Raw genomic sequence first — 20,931 nt, forward strand, 5'->3', positions numbered from 1 at the left:
AAGGAAATCCTCTAGACAACATGGAAATATTATCTGGGATCTGAGAACTTCTGATTGAGAACTCATGTTACAATCATTTAATTAAAACCCTGATAGCACAAAAACTGAAAACAAGACAGAAGAAGAAAAGGGGAATTTTTGGAAGAGAAAATTTGTATCCTTTTAAGCAATTTCTATTTGTAATATTGTTAAAAATAGAATTTATTGGAGATGAAAGCCTTTCAGACAGCTAACAGCTCCTGGGACCATAGGGGTATAGGATAGATAGATAGACAGACAGATAGATAAGATAAGATAAGATAAGATAAGATAGATAAAGTCACAATCTATTAACATTAGGAATATGCTCCCAAATTTACAGTGTCAAGAAGCAGCTTTTAAATACAAAATCATAAATTGCACATCTGGGGAATAAGCCATTCAACAGAGACAAAATGAGGCTAAATAAATAAAGCCTGTGCTAAATAAATAAATATGTGCTCCCAAATGATTTCCATCCTAAGTCACATTTCTAAACCTCTTATATCCTAGTGCAGAGATATCAAACACAAGGCCACAGGCTATACAAAACTTCCAAGTGTGGTTTGAACCAGATTAAAATGCAATTGGAAAATATTTAACAAAATACATAAAAATCCAATAAAACAAAGATAACATTACATTTTAAAACTAAATCAGACTGCAACCTGCAGAGATCCTTATGTAAAGTTAAGTGGCCCCCATCTCTACTTGAGTTCATACCATTGTGCTAATGGAGCAGGTATGGTTCAGTCATTTTCAGTCGTGTTTGACTCCTCATGATCCCATTTAGGGTTTTCTCAGCAAAAATATTGGAGTGTTTTGCCGTTTCCTTCTCCACCTCATTTTATAGATGAGAAACTGAGGCAGACAGGATTAAATGATTTGCCCTGAGTCATACAGCGTGTAAGTGTCTAAGGCCAGATTTGAACTAAGGAAGTTGAGTCTTTCTTATTCCAGGACCAGCACTCTGTCCATCGTAGCACATAACTACTACACATAGAGAAAAAAAAAAAAAACATGCCTTTCTTCCAGGTAAAACCCTAAAGATTCATCATCCACTATTGGAAGAAATAGGCTATTGGAAAGAAAATCATGCAGTCAACAAGCATTTATTTATCAACAAGTACCGATGATGTACCAAGCACAGTGAGATGTGGATACAAAAAATGAAAAAAAATCCCTATTCCCAAGGACCTTATATCCTGTAGAATTCAAGCAAACAGTAGCCATTGTTGCTCTTACCTGAATAGTGTCTTCATACTAATAATATCAATTAATAATTATGAATAGTCTCAGGGTCATAGATGAAGAGCCAGAATATACTTCAGAAGCCATCTAATCCAACTCTTTTTCTTTTACAAAAAGGAAACTGAGACATTGGAGGGTTAGGTGGTTTGCAGAAGATTGAGAAGGACATATAGAGATTATGATGCCCCCAAATAAAACAAATTACCTATTATTAATTTCATTCACCTAATAAGGAGGTGTCTAGGTGGAACAATGGTTAGACTACTGGACTTCTAGTCAAGAATCCAAACCCTCCATTAAACATTCACCAGCTGGATGACCATTAGCAAGGCATTTAACCTCTGTCAGCCTCGATTTCTTTATCTGTAAAATGGGGATAATACTATCACCTACCTCACAAACTAGTTTGGAAAGATCAAATAAGGTAACTTATCTAAAATACTACATAAACTTATTTAAGTATTATTCTTCTTGTTATTATAAATATAGTTTCATTAATTACAATAAAGCATTTCTGTTGGATCTTATTCATTTGTTAGGTAAACAAAATTAATAGATAACTTTGAAGTATAACAATAAGGTGGCTTAGGAAGTAAAAATGAAATTCATCTTGGGATAATGCAAGCTGAGAAAAAAATTCAGAACCAGTTTAAAGCAAACAAAGATAAGTTGAGCAAGAAATCAGGTATGAGTCTGTAAAAGTATAAACCAACTACAAAGACACCATAAGGGCTAAATATAGAAAGAATGTGTCAAGAAACATGGAAATGATAGAACTTATTCAGAAAAATCATCTCCTAATAGTGCATGCTTGCAGTCCCTGATAGTAGTGAGGAGCAGGTAGCAAAAAATGGCAAGGTCCTTAAGAAGGGGTCCACCTCCTTCTCTAAAGAAGCAGGAAACCACCTTGAGTTGGAAATTGAGCAGGTCAAAGGCCCTGTGCAGGTCAGTAGTGGGACTAGGTCTGGGAAGAGCCTCTGCACTTACAGGCTTAGTCAGATAAGAGACAAACTCTTTAAAAATAAATAAATAATTAATTAAAAACAAAACAAATTTTAGGTACATGAGTATATTTGGGTTGTTAAATAAGTTTGATCATCTTAAATTCATTCTTCTTTCTCTCAGGTTATTATATATATTATATATATTATAATTATACTATTATCTGATAGCTACTTCTTCATAGTTCAAATCTTTTTTTCATACTTTTATTTCTATTACACTTTAATTAAATTCTCTGTAGGCTCAAAACCCTGGAGAGGCTTTTTTTTTTTGGCTAAAAAATGAGGGAGACTATACATTTATTCACCAGTTAGTATTTTAGAATTCTAATGGCTGTAATTAAAGTCTTTCAAAAGATGAAGTAATTTAAATATGTTTCAGAACAAAATCAAGTTATATAAAATTAGGGAAAAAATTCAAAGCTTAAAATTTTCAGATGGTTAAGATTTTATACAACACTGATGCAGTCAATGAAAATGACCTTCCAGATTTTTCTAGGCACTCATGTTTCCTCAAGAATTACTGCCTTTTGAATGATTTCAGATGGCAAGACAACACATGCAAGTTCAACCCCAGAATGGCTCACACACAAAAATAATTTCTATAGAAATGTTTGTGAATGAAGTCAATTGTTTTATATAAATATATTTAGTAAGAAAGTTACTAGATCATATAAAGACTTGATAAATGGCATAAAAGATAATGGATTTTTAAAAATTTTAGTGTATTTTAGATATATTATAAATATGCACCATTAATAGAGTGGACCAAAATATAGAAGGTACTAAAAGTTTGGGGGAAGGAGGAAGAAGAAAGAACACTGACCTGAAGAACTGCTTTGCTGAGACTGAAATCTTTAATAATCTTAATTTCATAATCATTTTATTTCTTAAAAACGACCAGCTTATCAATTCCACAAGGGCAACAGTGGTGTCATTTACCTTTGCATATTCTTTCCTTATAATTTGGTATTCACACAGTATTCACAGAATAAATTATTCTTGGATTTAGAGATGGAAGGAATCTTCAAGGTTCAACCCTATATTTTGCACTTGTGGAAACTGAGGCCCAGAGAGGTTAATTGACTTGTCCAGATGAATTCAGGCAATAAATGGCAAAGCTAGTATATGAATACAGGTCCTGCGACTCCAACTTGAAGAGCATAAGCTAGTTTGGGTCTCTCATGACCATAAAACAGATACTACTAGAAACAAGTGTGTCATCTCCCTACTATATTAAAATAACCTTGCCTGCATGAACTTCATAAATAGTCCAGAACTATGTTCACTTTGGTTCAATAGACTAATGGGAAGAGCCCACAGAACTATTTGAGTTTTATGGAGAGCAATATTGGCAATTCAGCGAAACTTCATAAATACTTGAATGCCAAAATCATTTAAAAACTGTTCTGATTGTCTCTTGTTTAAGAGGACCAGCTGAGGGCTATCTAAATGACAGGCAGTATGACTTGATCAAAGCAAAGGAATACGTTAGATCTCTGCTGATGGCAGAATTGATGAGTTGGACTAAACTTTATCTTTTCTACTTATCCCCTCAGTTTTAATTAGTCTTAAATTTGGCCTGTCAAAAGTATGTTTTCCTTCACTGTTTGATGCAAACTTGTCAGATAGAACTGCTCCCAAAGAAGGAATGGGATAAGTTGGGAATATGTGGGGATAGTAAGAATAGATGCAAAAAACAGCTAGTATCTGATGAATGCACAGTTGTCATCACTAAGTACCCCCAAAATGATACCATTATATATAAATATATGTACATATATATGTACATATATATTCTATTTGACTTATTTCTGATAATTTTGAGGTATTTTTTGTCCTAAATTAGCAACTTGTTTACTTTCTGGTATAAAGGAATATACCTTCATTGATCGGTTGAGATTGGAGAACAATGGATCACTTAGTCTACACTCTTGGGAGAGCTGGACACTTCCCAGTAAGGTCTCATCAGAGCTTGGAAGCAGGCTTAATGCAACCCAGATTAGGTGTTCTCACCATATCCTTCGATTTGAAATAAATAAATTATTAGGTTAGTTTCTTAACCACAAATTATGGGTGTTTCTTCCTCTTACAGACAGAACTGAACTGTTTTAAACATCAGAATCCTGCAGCAACTCTTAATTTCTTAAGATATTTAACCAAAACATATTCTGGAATTTAAAAAATCTTTTTCTCAAGGACCTAATTGTAGATAGTAAGATCTTCCATGCCTTTATTCCAGTGTCCTCCTTGTCACATCTCTTTTCTTCACATGCTTTTTCCATGTTCAGACACTCATAAAAACCATCTTGCCAAACCAGAACAGCCTGTGCCATGTACAAATCTATTTCCCATCTTTTTATACATTACTACCAAAAACTGACCTCTTCTGTGAAGCTTTCAATGATTATGCAAAGTTTAATTCCAATATAACAGTTAAATTCAAATTCTATCAACCCTCCACCCCTAATAACTATAACTTTATGAGTCTGTGATTATGTAAACAAATAGAGGGTATATGTATGTCATCTGTTAGAAAATAGAACATAGAAATTTAGATTTAGAAGACCAAGTAGCCAAATGCCACATTGTCTTTCCATTTTAGGTTATGTTATTAAATGTTTGATTATATTTTTATTATTTCAATGAATTCAGAAAATTATTTTCTTTTTTGTTTTATCTGTTGCAAAAGAAGAAAGAACTAATTTCATTTAAAAATATGTTGTTATATAGCTATACATCATGGAGTATGATGAGATAAAGAATTAAAATTGAATACCACTCAGATAGCAATCAGACAGCTAGGTGGTGCAGTAGATAGTGTTCCAGACCAGGAGTCAAGAAGACTCAACCTCCTGAGTTCAAGTCTGATCTCACTAGCTGGGTGATCCTTGGCAAGTTACTTCATCCTCTGTGTCTCAGTTTCCTCACCTGTTAAATGATCTGGAGAAGTGGCAAACCAATCTAGTATCTCTGCCAAGAAAGCCCCAAATGGGCTCACAAAGACTCAGACACAATTGAAAATGACTCAACAATAACAGATGGCAATGGGGAAATACAGAGTGGGCTTTATGCAGCAAAGAAGAAAGAAAGTCTACAGTAAAGTACAGTATCATGCGTGGCTCAAAAATGATGGGATCTGCTCAAGTGGCCAGAATGAGAGATAGTTGATGGACAAATCGTTTCCCTGCTATGATTGTGATGCCAAGAGAAAGAAGGAAATGCAATTGTTATATTGAAGACTCCTGTAGAGAAATTCTGGCAACATGTCGTCAAGGGTCACATAAGACTAAGTAGGCATAGAAGAGTTTAATCTACACATTAGAGGGAGCGTCTATGTCTAGAAGATCAAAGATCTATTTTCATATTTGAAAATTCCTTCTCTAAAACTATTTTTCCAAAGAATTAACATTCATAATCCTTTATAACTGGTACTCATCCTCTAACCATTGCCAAAAATTTTCATGTGTATTTAAGCTCTTTTTAAAGAATCAAGTAGTTTATTTTTGACAGGACCAATAGATAATTTTATTTTTAAACTATCTGATTAATAATACCAAATGACATTGTAAAGCTTGCCAAAGATGTCTGCCTCTGCCACAGGAGATGTGTGGTATAGAATCCAGATGGAAACAGTGTGGACCTCATAGATGGTGAAAACCTCTAGAGGTTTTACCCTGAGATCTGTGAGCTTATATTTTAACGAGATGTCCTAAAACTGTATTTCAATTTCAATGTAATTAATCTCCTTTGCAGTCATATGTATTTTGTTTAATTAACAAAAACATTATTTTAAGAATGGGTCCATTAGCTTCATTTGACAAACGGGTCTATGATACACAAAAAAGGTTATGTACCTCTGCTGTAGATGATCCTGTTTGCTCAAGAAATTGTACTGATTTTATTGAGCTCTAGAACAACATTGTAGACCATCTCAAATAAAATCCAGAGTCACACAAAAGTTCGACATAATTAACCTTACAAGAAAAAAGGGTGGGGGGAGGAAGGTAAGTGGGAATGGAATGAAGATTCCTATTTTACAGAGTATGATAAAAAATTGGATAAGTAACCCATTTCATCAGTATATATTTCTTGCATAGATACCAAGGATGAACAAAGAATGAGTCCCTGGATAGGAAGAAGAGAGAATACCAGATTGCGTTTGGGAAATTGTGCAGTATGTTGAATGACTCCAAGCTTTTCTCTGAAAACATTTCCAAGAATGATATATGGTTTAGTACTATATACAGGAATGGCAATACCTGCCTTCAAAGAATATTTTTTATATTCTGTCAATTAAAAGGTATTTGACAATACCTTTTAAGAGAAATAATACATACATACATATATATAAATACTTATAACAAAAACAAAATATTTTAAATTAATGAGCGTTTAGAAAAGTAACATGAAATTTTGGAGGAGAGAGATATTACTTTAGAAAGGGACCACATAGAGAAGGTAGCCCCCAAACTACACTGTCCCATCATTGGAAGACAATGATCTTTTATCACTATGGTACCAACTTTATCTTATGTTATTTGCTGAAATCTATGGCATGAACTGAACTTTTGTGACTGAAGATTATGTGAGTAGAATATTAGTATTACCTTTTTCAATGTGTATCCTTTTAGATTCATGGCCAAGATCATGGCCAGCCAGATCCCCCTCTTTTGGACCAGGTAACACATTTGGTGACAAACCCATCAACATCTGGTTCATGGATAGCCCATTCTGATGGACAGCTGCTGGTACAAAACAAAACATATATACACATATACACAGTGATACTATTAATAATACATAGTGTTCCATTTACATTAATTAAACTTTCTTTATATAAAAGGGAAACCTTATCTTCTCACTATCACTTAAGTACTTTTAATTTTCTGGTCTATTTTGATTACCTTTATACTTTTCCAAATGAGGTATTCAAGTTCCTCTTTACATTAACACCTCATTAAGTCTAGGGCATCATTTAATATTTTAGAGTACTGTTTAGTTCATTGAGTTGACAACTTAATGCACAGTACTGTTTTTGAAAACCTAAATGCAGTTTTCGCAGATGTTTAATGAGCAATGATGAAAATCTTTGATAAGAAATCTTATTTTTCAAAAATGATTTATAGGTAAAAATGTTCATACTCCAAAGAATATGTATTCATTAAATACTCATTGAATGAAAAAACAAGTGTTTCTTCATTATACATATAAACAGTAGAAAGTACCCTGAACTATTAGGATAATGAATCAGGTGACCTAAATATCCATCTAATTTAGATTATCCCATCAATGAAGATACTTAACAAATTGTCAATCCTGAAGACTTCATGGAATGACTTTGCCATTTTTTTTGGTTATTCATGATATACTAATTTGTTTCCTTCAAATATTACAATTAAGTTTTTCTTGGTAAATTAAGAGTTCATTCTACTTTTTATTTAGATGCCCTTACTGCATACGGGATAGAGGAATAATGAAATAAAACAACCCTTATTTCTTGTAAGAAAACTGTATCTATCCATTTAGAATAACTATAATTTCAACAAAATTCCATTTTCATGGATTAGAGAAATTCTATAGAGAATTCTATAGAATTCATTCTACAGAGAAATGTCACATGGAAATAGGAAGTTTCTGCTGTTTCATTGAAAAAAATTGCTTTTGAATTATTATGGTAAATAAAACACAGCAGTCTTTTTCACTTTTTTAAGAATTAGTGTGGATGAAAACCTCTCCAAAGATTACGTGAAAGACTTAAAACTCCAAATCTACTATACTTTCTTTCCATAAATTTGGCCTTTCTATTGAAATGATATGGTGTAAAAATGGCATGTGTTGCTCTTCAGGATGTGCTAATAATCTTATCCCTAAAAGGACACTTGAAAGTCAACCTTATAGTCACCAGGGGTATTTCTATATCAGCTGCTATCAATAGCAGCATTAGGAGATTGCAGAATTAGAGCTGAAGAAACAGAATCCATCAATTCCAACATGCTCATTTTACAGATGAGAAAGCTGAGGTCTGGGGAGTTTAAGAGACTTACCCTTGATCACATAGCTACTGCTCAATGTGGAATTTGGAAATGGAAGTTTGAAAAACTTCATAATACCAGTGAATGCTGAATTTCAAGAAAGCAAAAGGAGATTTGCATCTGGCTGTGATTTTAAAATGAACAATCTAGCTATAATTATTTCTTCCATAATTAAAAATAAATTTGAAAAGATTCCATTTGGGATATGTTATTTAACTTTAGAGATAAACATATATAACTTTCATCTTGAAAAATGTATTTGCTTTTGTTCAGTGGCTTCAGGCATGTCTAGTTCTTTGTGGCCCCATTTGTGGTTTTCTTGGCAATGATACTGGAGTGGTTTGCCATTTCCTTCTCCAACTCATTTTACAGATGAGGAAACTGAGACAAATAGGGTCAAATGACTTTCCCAGGATAATACAGCCAGTAAGTGTCTGAGGCCAAATTTGGACTCAGGTCCTCCTGACTTCGGGCCCATTGCTCTACTCACCATGCTACCTAGATGCTCTCAAAAATGCATATGTGTGTATTTGTGTGTGTTTATGTATGTGTGTGTTTGAATAGGTATGTATGTACCTACATATCTACATAGATTGTTTATATATGTGTGTGTAGTAGCAGCATATACATATATTTACATGTATATATATACTCCATATATTACATATTTATGTTTATAGATATACTATGTAGATTCATACATACCTATTCATATGTGTATCCGCAGGGGTATGATGGTAAATATTTAACAACCAGCTTCCCCCCGCCAAAAAAAAATCTATGCAGAACACACTTTTAAAAATAATCTGCACATTGACATTTTCTCCATCATTTTCTCAAGTTTGGACAATCAATAAAACAATAAATCAAACCCTTATTTGTAGAGTTTACTGATTGCTAGTATATAAATGCCCACACTGGAAATCTGAGATGGTAATAGCTGGCTCTAGGATACCTCTGTGTGTGTGTGTGTGTGTGTGTGAACTGTAATTCAATTGAGATGACTTCATATGGTCATTTTTTGTTTGTTGAGAAATCATCTTTCTGTTTAGAAAACATTTCTCTTAAGAAAACTTATTTTTCTCATAAGAAAAACAATTTATGAAAATAATTGTTATAGTAGAAAGAGCTATCAATTTGGAGTCAGAGAATCTGAGTTTGAATCCCAACTATACCTGCGTATGACTTACGACAAATCACTTAAACTTTTCCAGACCTCAGTTTCCTAATCCATAAAATGGTGAGGTAGATGAAATGAACCTCTGAAGTTCCTTTCCACTTCAAAATCCATGATACTACAAGTCTGTGTGTAACTAAAACAGTCTAAATAGAGTGTATTTTTTTGTGTCTATGGACTAATCAGTCCATTTAAGGGGGAAAAATCAGTGAAATTAGTCAGGGATAAAGTGTGGAGATAAGTCAGTGCTCCTTGATAAGGAGAAAAACATTCACTGTTTGGTTAAAAGTTTCACTTTTCAACTACTTTGTTATAATCTTGCATCTTGGGAGATATTTCTGGGACATCAAATGAATTGTGCCATTTGCCTGTCACAGGTCTGGCTTTCTGGAGGCTAGTATAGCCCAAGATTGGTTCTGTATTATAGAATTAAGGTAATATTTTAAAATGCAGCTCTACCTTGATAGAATGAATCATTGAAATCCATAGATAATTTTAACTTTAGTCAATAAATTCCAACTTTTTAACTTAACAAATAGTCTTTCAAGACTAACAGAAAGTAAAATTCATCATTTTGAATTCTATTCTTTCCATTTCCCAAGTCTTCCCCTCTTTTGGAGAACTTAATGAAGAATCTGAAGTGGCCCAAATGATTGGCTGTAGGCCAGCTGAGGAATCAAAATAATGGGATGTATTATGCCTAACTTGGACAGTCAGATACTAAATAACTGAGGTCTGCATTCACTTCAAAAACTAATCTAGAAGGTTACTTTCCATCTCAAGCACTGTTTCATAGCTCAAAGCTTTATGTGTGGTATTACAGAGCGGGAGTTTATATCAAAAACTGTTAATGCAGCATCATACCTTAGGATATTGCAAACTGGGAAACATAATGTTGAGAGATGGCTCTTGCTACAGAGCTTCAGAACATGATACATCTGAGATCTATTTGGAATGAGGGCATTTTGATTAGAAAAGCCAGCTGAACCTAATAAAGTTTAAAATGGTGACAAGGAAAAGTAGGTGACCTACGGATTCTATCAGAAGAACTCTCAGTCCGTGCAGGGGAGCTAGACACGCTGCTGCTTCGGTGAGATGATGGATGACTGCCAGGTCTTCGACCCTCTTCAAGGGAGGGGGCAGGGGAAGGACTGTCTGGAACACGTTCCTATACCCCCACAGGAAGAAAAAAAATAATAATGAGTTAAATACATTAGTTCTCTTGTCTATGGAATGCTGCTTTTTTTTTTTCTAATACAGTAGAAACATAATAGGGTAAAGAAAAGGATTATTTTCGTTTACATTCAACTGCATTAAAAACATCCTCACTTATCTTGAGCTTTTCTCAGGATAGAAACAATGAACCCACAAAAGCCACACAAAGGAGGGGGAGCACAGAAGAATAGTCAGATAACATGCATCCGGAAAAGTTGCATAGGTATACACTACCACAGCAAGGGCAAAAGTTAGATATAGCCCAAGTCCCCTATTTGGAGAAAATGGGGCCCAAATAAGAGGACCAAAAATATCTAAATTGTAAGCCTTTAGGCCGTGAATGAATACAGCAAAGTGGGCTTCAGTACTAAAGAACTATCCTTCTTAAAGAAGTCTATGAATGGAGCTATTATAGTCTGCTGTGTCAATGAGTATCTGAGGACTATTTAGCACATAGATTATTAATGTGATAGACCAAAATAATGCCAGAAGAGTTGTTAACATTTATTCCATTACTGCTCTGCTATCCAAGCATTAGAAAGCCACATTTTTAGTAACCTGCAAAACCTACACATATTTTTCTCAGAATTTCAGTGTTGGAAGGGACTTCAGTAGACAACTAATCCAATCTATGATGAAAAAGAATCCCCCCCCCCCCAGCAGGAATCTCAGACATCCACACAACTTTGAAAGTTATGTATCTAATATACTATATATGTTGAAGGAAAAGGCAAGCTTCACATAATGAAGGTTAACAACACTATACACAAAGCTTTGTGCACAGTGCTCTCCTTCTATTCTACTAAGTATGTACAATTTGAAGTTTCTGAAGCTCAGAATAAAAATGAAATTAAAAAAAGAAAAAAAAAGAACTTCATTCTATTCCACTCAAAATACCAGGAAAGCACCTTTGCCTGAAGACCTCCAATGGAGAGAACCCCACTACTTTCTAAAGAAGCCCATTGCACATTTGGATCGCTCTAATTGTTAGGAAGTTTTTTCTTATATCAAGCTTAGTTTTCCCTCTCTGAAACTTCCACCCGTTTCTCTTAACTCTGCTCTCTGGGGCCAAACAGAAGAAGTCTAATTGCCCTTTTATATGATAGCCTTTCAAGTACTTGGAGACAGCTCTCATGTTCTCCTTGAGTCTTCTATTGTCCATCCAGGCTAAAAATATCCAGTCGCATTAAACCGATCTTTTGTCTCATTCTAATTCTTAACTAACTCTGAGGGTAGCCAAACCACTTTTAATTTTGTTTATTTAAGAGGGCTATAAATACTCCAAAGATTATATGTGAACTAGAAGAAAACAAAATCTCTGGTGAATAAGGGAAAAGAAGTGAAGTGAGAGAAGGGAAAATTGTGTGAGTGGAGCCCATACATCTTATAGGATTAAAACTTTTATCTCAGAGTCAATGTAGACTGTGATTCTTTTTACTATTTAATTTACTAATATACTAATATTAATAATATACTAATTTTATTTACTAAGTACTTTTGTATCAGAAAAGGAAACTTTTTTATTCCTTCCCACTTTCTACCTCCTAATATTGCCATCATGCCCCCCTCACCCCTTCTACAATAGGCAATGGGTCTGGGTCCTGCAAATACCAAAATAGAGAAGATTTATAAAACTTTGAACATTCTGTGAATTACAACAAACATTACTGCAATCAAGTTAACAAGTAGGATGGTAATAATATTCCGATTGGAGTAAGGATGTAATTTATAGATGGAATGCTATCCAAGAAATCCCTCCTTTGTAAGAATGAGTAACTAAATTGTTAAAAAGGAAGGTGACTTTATGAATTTTGACTTGTGAGTCTCCATTTTTAAAATGGTTACTAAATAGGTATAAAATTAAAAGTTAATTAAAGAGTAGGGGAGACATACAATCAGACATTAGAACTACACAATGAATGGCCAAAATGCTTCTGAAATACACACACATGTGTGTGTATGTATATATATAGATATAGATATATAATTTACATATGTGTGTGTATATATATATATATATATGTGTGTGTGTGTGTGTGTGTGTGTGTGTGCGCGCACATATATAATATGGAGAAAGACAAATGGGAACCAAAACTGGTATATGGAAATTATTAATAAAAAGTTCACTATTTTCAATATTTTCAAAAACTAAATGTAGAAAGCCAATTTTAGACCTGATTCTTCACTTTATATCTTGGTAAGCATAAGCAATATGTCTGCTGGGTGAAGAGGGAAGGTAACTACTCTCCTGTCTAGCTCAAACTCTTCTAGGCTTCGAATGGTGTGTTACAGTGGGATTTACGTTAGAGTCAGAGGATCCCAACTCAGATCCATACTACCTGTGTGACAGGGGGAAAATCACTTAATTTCCCTGGACCTCAGTCTCCTTATCTGTAAGATAAGGGATTCGAATTAGACAGCCCCTGAAATCTCATCCGGTTCTAGATCTGTGAACCTCTGTGAGCAGTTTCAAGTGCAGGTTGCTATGGTTGTTGTTGTTTTGTTTTCCTAGCATTGGGCTTGGAGTTAGGAGAACTAGACATAAACTCAAGCTCTCTTTCTTAATAGTATCAAACAACAACAAGCATTTCTTGTGCGACTAATGTATATACACTGAATGCTGTGTTGGGTTCCTCACGTAGTGTCAAGGTTATATATGCACGTTCCCCACCCTCTAAGAGCACTCTAATGTTATGCGAATCTAGGATAGAGTTTATTATCTAGCACCTCTTCAAGCCTGCTTTTCCTCATCTACAAAATGTGGCTAATAATTTTATTACGTACCTCACGTGGTGGTCAAGAAAAGTGTCTTATAGCTTAGAATCATAGAAGCTTCGAGATAGAAAAGACCTAAAGAGTTATCTAGCTAAAGGGTATTTGATTCTCTTCTCTAAAATCTCTATTAAATGGTCATCTGGCCTTTGCTCAAAGGTCTCCAAAGATGGGGTACTACTGCTTCCTGAGGCAGGACCGTCTACTTTTAGACTTCTCTAATGATAAAATATCTCCTCCATTTGATCGTAAATCTACCTTTCTGAAACTTCTACCCAATGTTGTTAGTCTTGATCTTTGTGGAAAGAAAAAAAACTAATCCTTTTTCTATTTGTTAGTTTTTCACATAATAAAGAGAACAACCACATCCACTGTGCCTCCTTTTTCCCCCAAACTAAAAATCCTCAGGTCCTTCAATTGATGCTTATATGACATTGGAGGCAATGCACTACAACTGAAAAGATGCTACAATTGGAGTCGAGAAACTTCTGTTAGACTCTTTCCTGTCACTAACTAGATTTGTGACCCTGCGTGCATCACTTAACCTCTCTAGGGTTCAATTTCCTCATGTGCAAAATGAGCACAAAAATGACAATAATACTTGTACTTCCTATGCTATAAGGTTGTTTGGAAGGAGCTTTGTAAACTTTAAATCTTTAAAAGAAACTCTCTATCTTCCGTGGATCTGAACTTAATGATAGCCCCAAAATGTTTGTTCAGAATTCAACAGCAAACTCCAGATGTGATCTTACAAAATCACCTACTTTGTACTAAATAACATAATTAAGTGGGACCTAAGAAAGTACTAGAACCCAGATATGTGATTTCATTGGTAATGGGAATTCTTCTATAAGGAAGTTCCTTCTAAGAATGCAGGTTGGCACCTTATGTGCAATTTATAGCCTTAGCAAGTTGCCTAGAGCATTAGAAAGCTAAATGACTCACCATGAATCAAATGGAATGTGGTAAAGGTGGGATTTGAACCCAGATGTTCTTGGTTTCAAGACCAACTCTCTAACCCTAACTCTCAAAACACACTTCATGATAGCCCTAGCTGTGTTTTTTTTTTAACCTAAAATATCTAAAGTAATTTTATCATCATCATCATCATAATCTTCACAACTACTTTCTATAATTTTAATAAATAGAACTTTAATAATTGGGGTAAGTTTGTCAGGAAAGTATACTTGTAAATCACACCTGAACTGGCTTAGGTGATTAAAAGAAGCTATGGGTTCCAAGAGGTGAAGGTGAGAAAAAAGTGCTTTGCATACATAGGTGACTAGCTCTGCAGTTGGAAAAAGGTGGGAAAGGAAATATTATACAAAGGAAGGGTTGCTCTGATTGTTGTTAAAGCCTTTAGAAAATGAAATGGCCTACCAAAGAAGATAGTGTGTACCTCCTTAATAGAGGTGTTCAAGCAGAGAATAGATAACCACTTAGGCAAGGCTATTGTAAAGAGATCAGATGGATAAGTGGGCTCTAAGGATTCTCAGAGGTCTATTTAGTTCTTACTCTCTACCACTGACATTGTCCTCACCTTTCCTGTCCCTCTTGCTTGGGATCTTCTCTCTCTTTATCTCCACTTCTTGTGTCCCCTGGCTTCCTTCAAGTACCATCTAAAATTCCATCTTCTACATGAAGCCTTTTGCAATTCTGCTTAGTTCTACTGTTTTCCCTCTCAATTCAACTCAATTCAAAGGAACATTTATTAAGTGCCTATTATGTATCCTACACCGTGCTTCCCTCTTTTAAGAAAATCAAGGGGCAACTGAAATGTGGTACGTAAGGGGGTACTAAAGGGAAGATGTTATCTAACTGTGCTAGTTTCTGATTCAACTATTTTATTTAAATCTGTCCTGAATAGCACGTGAAAAATGGATGCATTCTCATTAAGTTTTCCGAACCAAATAAATCAAGAATGCTAGGCTTCTAAAATGCTGAAGTTCATTAGTACACAATGCAAACAAATGACCTAGAATTATTTAAAAAACCCCAAAAACCAATATATGAATTGAGTGATCACATATGTACCAAAAATAGATGCACTTTACCTTACGATAATTCTAAAAAAGTGGGGGAGTGGAGAGGGAGCTTGCCTCTTTTTTAACAAAGGATTTGGCATCACCTCCCCATGACTCTGAAACACAGGTTGAAACTGACTAGACACTGCCAAGAGTGTTTACAACCACCAAAGAACAATCTTCCTGTGTGTTTACTGTGAAAAAGGCTATTGGCAAAATTAATGTCATCTATTCTTGAACAAGCAGACAATAACTGTCAAGAGAATAATCATATGCCTTAAGGTCATTATATAAGCACATGTACCGCCCCCTACACACACACACACACACACACACACACACACACACACACACACACAAGAACTCCTTAACAAAGCTAGGCTAACATTGTTCTTGAGAGGCAGCATAGCATAGTGAACAGAAAAAAGTTCTTAGAGTCTGGAAGATTTGGGTTCAAGTCCCATCTCAGACATATAGGGCCATGTGCCTCTAAACAAGACTTTTAACCTATCAGTGGCTGTTGAAACTTTCTAAATAAGGCTGTAAGTTGAAGGGAAGGGGTTTATCTGCTTTGGTAGATGAAGCTACTCACTATGAGCCCAATAAACTCAGATTTTTTTCCTTAACTGTCATAAAACTGGACTGTTCTGATAAGAATTTGTTTCAAATAATTTTATCTTTTGAAGGACATCTCTAGTATGTCTATACAGATCAATACAAAGATAAGCTGAGCTCAGGAATAGATAGCCAAGTAGCTAAATATATGCTCTAATACATTTTAAAAGTGCTATCATGTTTTCTTTGAATATTCTAAATACTCAGCCATACTACAAGGGGTCACAAGGGGAAACTCCAATATTAACTCATAATGGCTTTCTCTTTTCCACTTAACTTGCAGAGTAGTAAGCGAAAGTATGTGTACACACACGTGAGTGTGTATAAAGTGTTCTTGTCCTTATCAAAATTATAATGACAAATTTTCAATTTCTGAGTTATTGAAAAAGTTATTTAGGATAGTAGGGTAGAATTTTGTGGGTGGACACTCTCTGTAATTTTTCTTCTTTTCCTTCAACTGATCATTACTATTATTATTTTATTTTTAGAACTTTTATAAAGTAACAATAAGTATATATGTAAGAAACATTTGTAGTTCTTTCCAAGTTGAGTTCAACAAAGAGAACGTGCATTCTTGAAACAGATCAATTTCCTTTAAAGTCTTTCATTGCAAGTCCGGATTTCCTGTCATAATACATTTTGCAGTGGTGCTAATGGAAGGCATGAAAATCTGATGTTACTTCGGAAGTATTTAACTCTTCACATCCAATCTAATATTTCTTGTACTACCCCCGGTGGCAATAGTTAAGCTGCTAAAAATCCATTAACTGATTTTTAAAAACATTTTCCACATAAATGTGTAAGATGCTGGTCAATACACATACTCAACTCAAAGTTCACCTTTTCTATTTTCTATATTTTAAATGATTACATAGAATAAATAGAAAATGAATCGCAAAATACAGTCAACTAAGAATTAGGAATATAACAGGATATTTTAATATTTAAATTAAAAATAATTATTGATTTTTTCAAGCTGCAATATTGCTAAGGATAGTAGCACTTAATGTAGCTATGTTCAGAGATGAAGAACATAAATACAAATTTTTAAACCACGTGCTTTAAACACATGTAAATTGTTACGAACTTAAGCATGTTAGGATTCAATAGAAACTGTCTATAAATTGGAAAACAGCATATTTAGTCATTTCGCTTAATGTATAATTTCAGTCTTTGGAACATGATGCATTGTTCTTTGAAGAATTTCATTAAAGTAAAATCCAGCAAGCAAGTAAAATTTGAATACATTTGTTGCACAATAAATTAATTTATTTCAACAGCTTAATTCTTTTATAATATTTACATGCTTGCCTTTATAGAATATAGTATAAAATGGAGAATAATGGAGACAAAAAAGAATTGCTTAGAAGAGAATATCATAATTATTATTGAAACAAAAAATAATGAGTTTTATTTTAACATAATAAGAAAAAGCAAGACATTGTCTATGGAGGAAACTATAGAAACTGGACTTATCAGTTCATTTGCACTATAGGCTTTAACCCCCAAAATGAATTTGAAAAAGGATATAGCCAAAAGAATATTTAATTTAGCACTTCAACATACTGCTCTATAATCTTATGTCATAAGTCTACCAATCAATAAAACACAGTCTCTGGCAATTTTCCATCTTTATCAAAACTAGTCACAAATAATAAATTAAATTCAAGATGAATACCCTCTCCTCAAAAAAGAAGTCAAACAAAACTAATGGTCCTAGAAGAATAAAAGAAGAAAGCTGCATTACTCTCATGTAGTAGATGAAGATGGTATTACTCTTTAGGATTATTCAGTCTCAGACATGTTTCAAAGGCATATGGTTCTAAACTTAAAAAGAAAACAAAGTTAGGGGAATTGTCATAGCTTTAGAGAACCCTCTAGTTCCTTCTGAGGTTCAGCTTAAGTGCTGCCTCCTTCAAACATTAGTGACCATTTTCAATACTTTGTATTTATTTTAGGTAAATTCTCTATTAGTTCATTTGTTAACCATCCCTCCGGTCACCAGACTCACAACCTATGTGTCATCCTCTACTCCCCACTGTTTCTCCTCCTTCTCCATCCAACCTATTGACAAGTCATATAGATCCTATCTTGTTAATACCTCTCGTATGTATGCACCCTTTCTTTGCTCTGACATTGAATTACCCTGGTTCAGGGTACCCTCAAGCCTGGACTATCAATAGACTGATGGATGATGTCCCTGACTCATATCCTCACTCTTTTACTGAGCTGTTAAACCAATCTTTCTAAGCATTGGTATGACTATATTCACCTTCCTACTAAATAAACTCCAGTCTCTCCCTGTTACTCCCAGGATCAAATATAAAACTCTTTGTTTGGTGTTTAAAGTCCTTCATAAGCTGCCTTGTCCTTCTCCTTTCCTTATATCTCACTCTTTTCCACATACTCTGAACCAGTGACACTCATTTCTTTGCTGTACTCCATCTCCTAACCCTATGATTTTCACTGACTTGAAAATGTAGTATCCTTGCAGTACCTTGAAGACAGGAGCTGTCTCACTTTTATAACTGTATGCTCAGTGACTACATCATATGTAGTGCTTAGGAAATGTTTGTTAATTAGAATAAAAAATATGGTATATTCTCAGAATAAATTTATCAAAATTAATGTAATTTCTTTAGCCTTTTCTCACAGGACTTTTAAAAGTAACTTACTCTCGTACTCTTTTCATATCTGTTCTCATTTGTAGGGATTCAAAGTAAATGAAATATGAGAGTGAAAAGATCTTACAATTTTAAGTTTTTATAAAATTGTTATAATTTTGAACTGATTAATTAGGGTGCCAACTTAGTCACGTAGAAGTGGTGAACTTGAGGAACTTGAGGACATTATATATGATATGGTAGGATCCATAGATGAAGTTTCTTCCTACAGGTTGGCTCAGGCTCATTAAATAATAGGAAAAAAGGCAACAGGTAAATTTTGTGAGTTACAAGTATAATTTTGAGACCTAGGAAGCAGTCCTGTCTTCTGGGTGAAGGAAGGGGGAGCACAGCAACAAAAAAATCACTACAATTAGGGAAATGGGTGAGCTTTCATCAGGCATCAAAATGTAAATGACTTTTCTTTTTAAATTTTAAAAAAGATTTTAAAAACATATTTGGTTTTTACATCATTTGGCACTGTTCCTTATGACAAAACTTTTTTAATTAAATGGCAGAAGTGGATAAATCAGTAAAATTGATAAATATATCAAAATATATTATATGCAATATTCCACAGCAATGGATCCCCACCTCTACAAAAGAGTCAGGTGAAAGTGCCTACTCATTTCCTTTTCACATAAGATTTGTTATTGTTTTTGTAATTTTAGTTTCAATTTTTAATGGTGATTATTCTATTAACATTATGTAGTTATCCCATAAATTGTTTCCTTGACTCGGTTTACTTCACTTATTGGGGAAAACGCTTGCTAAATAAGCCTTTGTAAGATCCATTGAGTGTTAAGCCATTAAGTGGAATTTGAGGTACTAGTCACGGGCCTCTTAACGAATTGTGAGAAACACAGCTGTTACAGGCTCAACCATTATCAGAGAAAAGAGACAGCCCAACGGACCCCTACGGGTGCCTTATAACCCTGATGAGTAGGTGTAGCATGCCTGCCCTACAGAAACCAGAACTAGTACATGCCTGCTGCATTATCATTATGGCTATCACCATTATTCTCATCATCATATGCTTTTCCAAATTGCTGATCACTCTACTCAACTATTTATTGGTCTGAGTCATTGTGGTCTAAACAGTTACTTGATAATTTGCAGTATGTTGTACCCTATAAAATCTTCAAGAAGATTAATAAGGAAAATTATTTCATAGGTGGAAAAAATGAAATATCTTGGAGGAATGAAGAGATCTGAAAAATCAAATTCCTTTTACTACCTATTGCTTTTAAAACATTTTTGATGCTTTAATTGGGACCCAATTGTACTGCAAATATTTTGACTATTAGGTTTCAGCAAAATATGCATGAAAACAGTAAACATAGTGGGAGTCAGTACAGGACTAAAGAATATCTTCATTCTATATGGTTTACTACAAGTTTTATATTTGTGATCAGTGAATAATGAAAGTAAAAATGTTGATCAAATGGTGATAAAAATTTCCTCCAGGTATTGTCTGTTTCAATAGGTTGCCTGCTGCCTGTAGAGGAGTCATTGTAGTTATAGTTACATAGTCATCAGTGATTTTTGGAGGTACATGCTTCCTTGGAAGCATAGGTGTCTACAAAGGTATGAACTGAGTGTGAAACTGTGGCTGAACTAAATTCATTCATTAAGGGAAGATGTTGAGAGGGGTGAGGGAGAAAAAATAGCAGTTTCCCTCAAATCTGAGTGTCCACATATAAATATCCCTAGGATATATAGGGAAAATTGAGCTGGACATTAACTTATTCTACATTTTTCCTAGCATGCTCTATTCTGGCAAAACACTGTGGACATGTATTTATCTGTGCTGGTGGGAATGCTAGGCAGAAAATACATTATAGAAACAGGACAATTCCATGATAGCCTTTTTATCTTAAATGGTAGAACTATCACTTCTAAATTTGAAAATAGTTTAAATGCTAGAACAGATAAGCCATTATGATTTAATCTTTTGAAAATAAAAAACTCTTGAATAAGAAAAAATCTCTTGAATAAGAAAAAAATCAGTCTTTCTACCATTCAAACTATAATCTGGAGCATTTCTGCTGTATCAGATAACAAGTCCTTCAGGAAAAATGCAGTTAGCAAAAAATGTAGCATAAATACTTATTCTGCTCCACTTCATATATAGATTTTATTATTATAGTTAGAATTATC

The 20,931-nt window shown here is 34.2% G+C and overlaps 1 protein-coding gene across 3 annotated transcripts in view; it reads right to left on the reverse strand.

Moving 5' to 3' along the window:
• The window catches only part of DACH1 (dachshund family transcription factor 1), a 491,468-nt gene that overhangs the window by 125,734 nt on the left and 344,803 nt on the right, over nt 1-20,931 (reverse strand). For 2 of the 3 annotated variants that reach the window (XM_036757384.1, XM_036757382.1), the window contains 2 exons: nt 10,515-10,650; nt 6,881-7,015 (listed from right to left, as the gene is read on the reverse strand). In XM_036757384.1, the coding sequence (XP_036613279.1) occupies nt 6,881-7,015; nt 10,515-10,650 (271 nt within the window). Of the gene's footprint in view, nt 1-6,880; nt 7,019-10,514; nt 10,651-20,931 lie in introns of all 3 variants that reach the window. The other variant, XM_036757383.1, reaches the window with a different exon arrangement.

This window comes from Trichosurus vulpecula, chromosome 4 (assembly GCF_011100635.1).
Source record: "Trichosurus vulpecula isolate mTriVul1 chromosome 4, mTriVul1.pri, whole genome shotgun sequence".
NCBI classification, from domain to species: Eukaryota; Metazoa; Chordata; class Mammalia; order Diprotodontia; family Phalangeridae; genus Trichosurus; species Trichosurus vulpecula.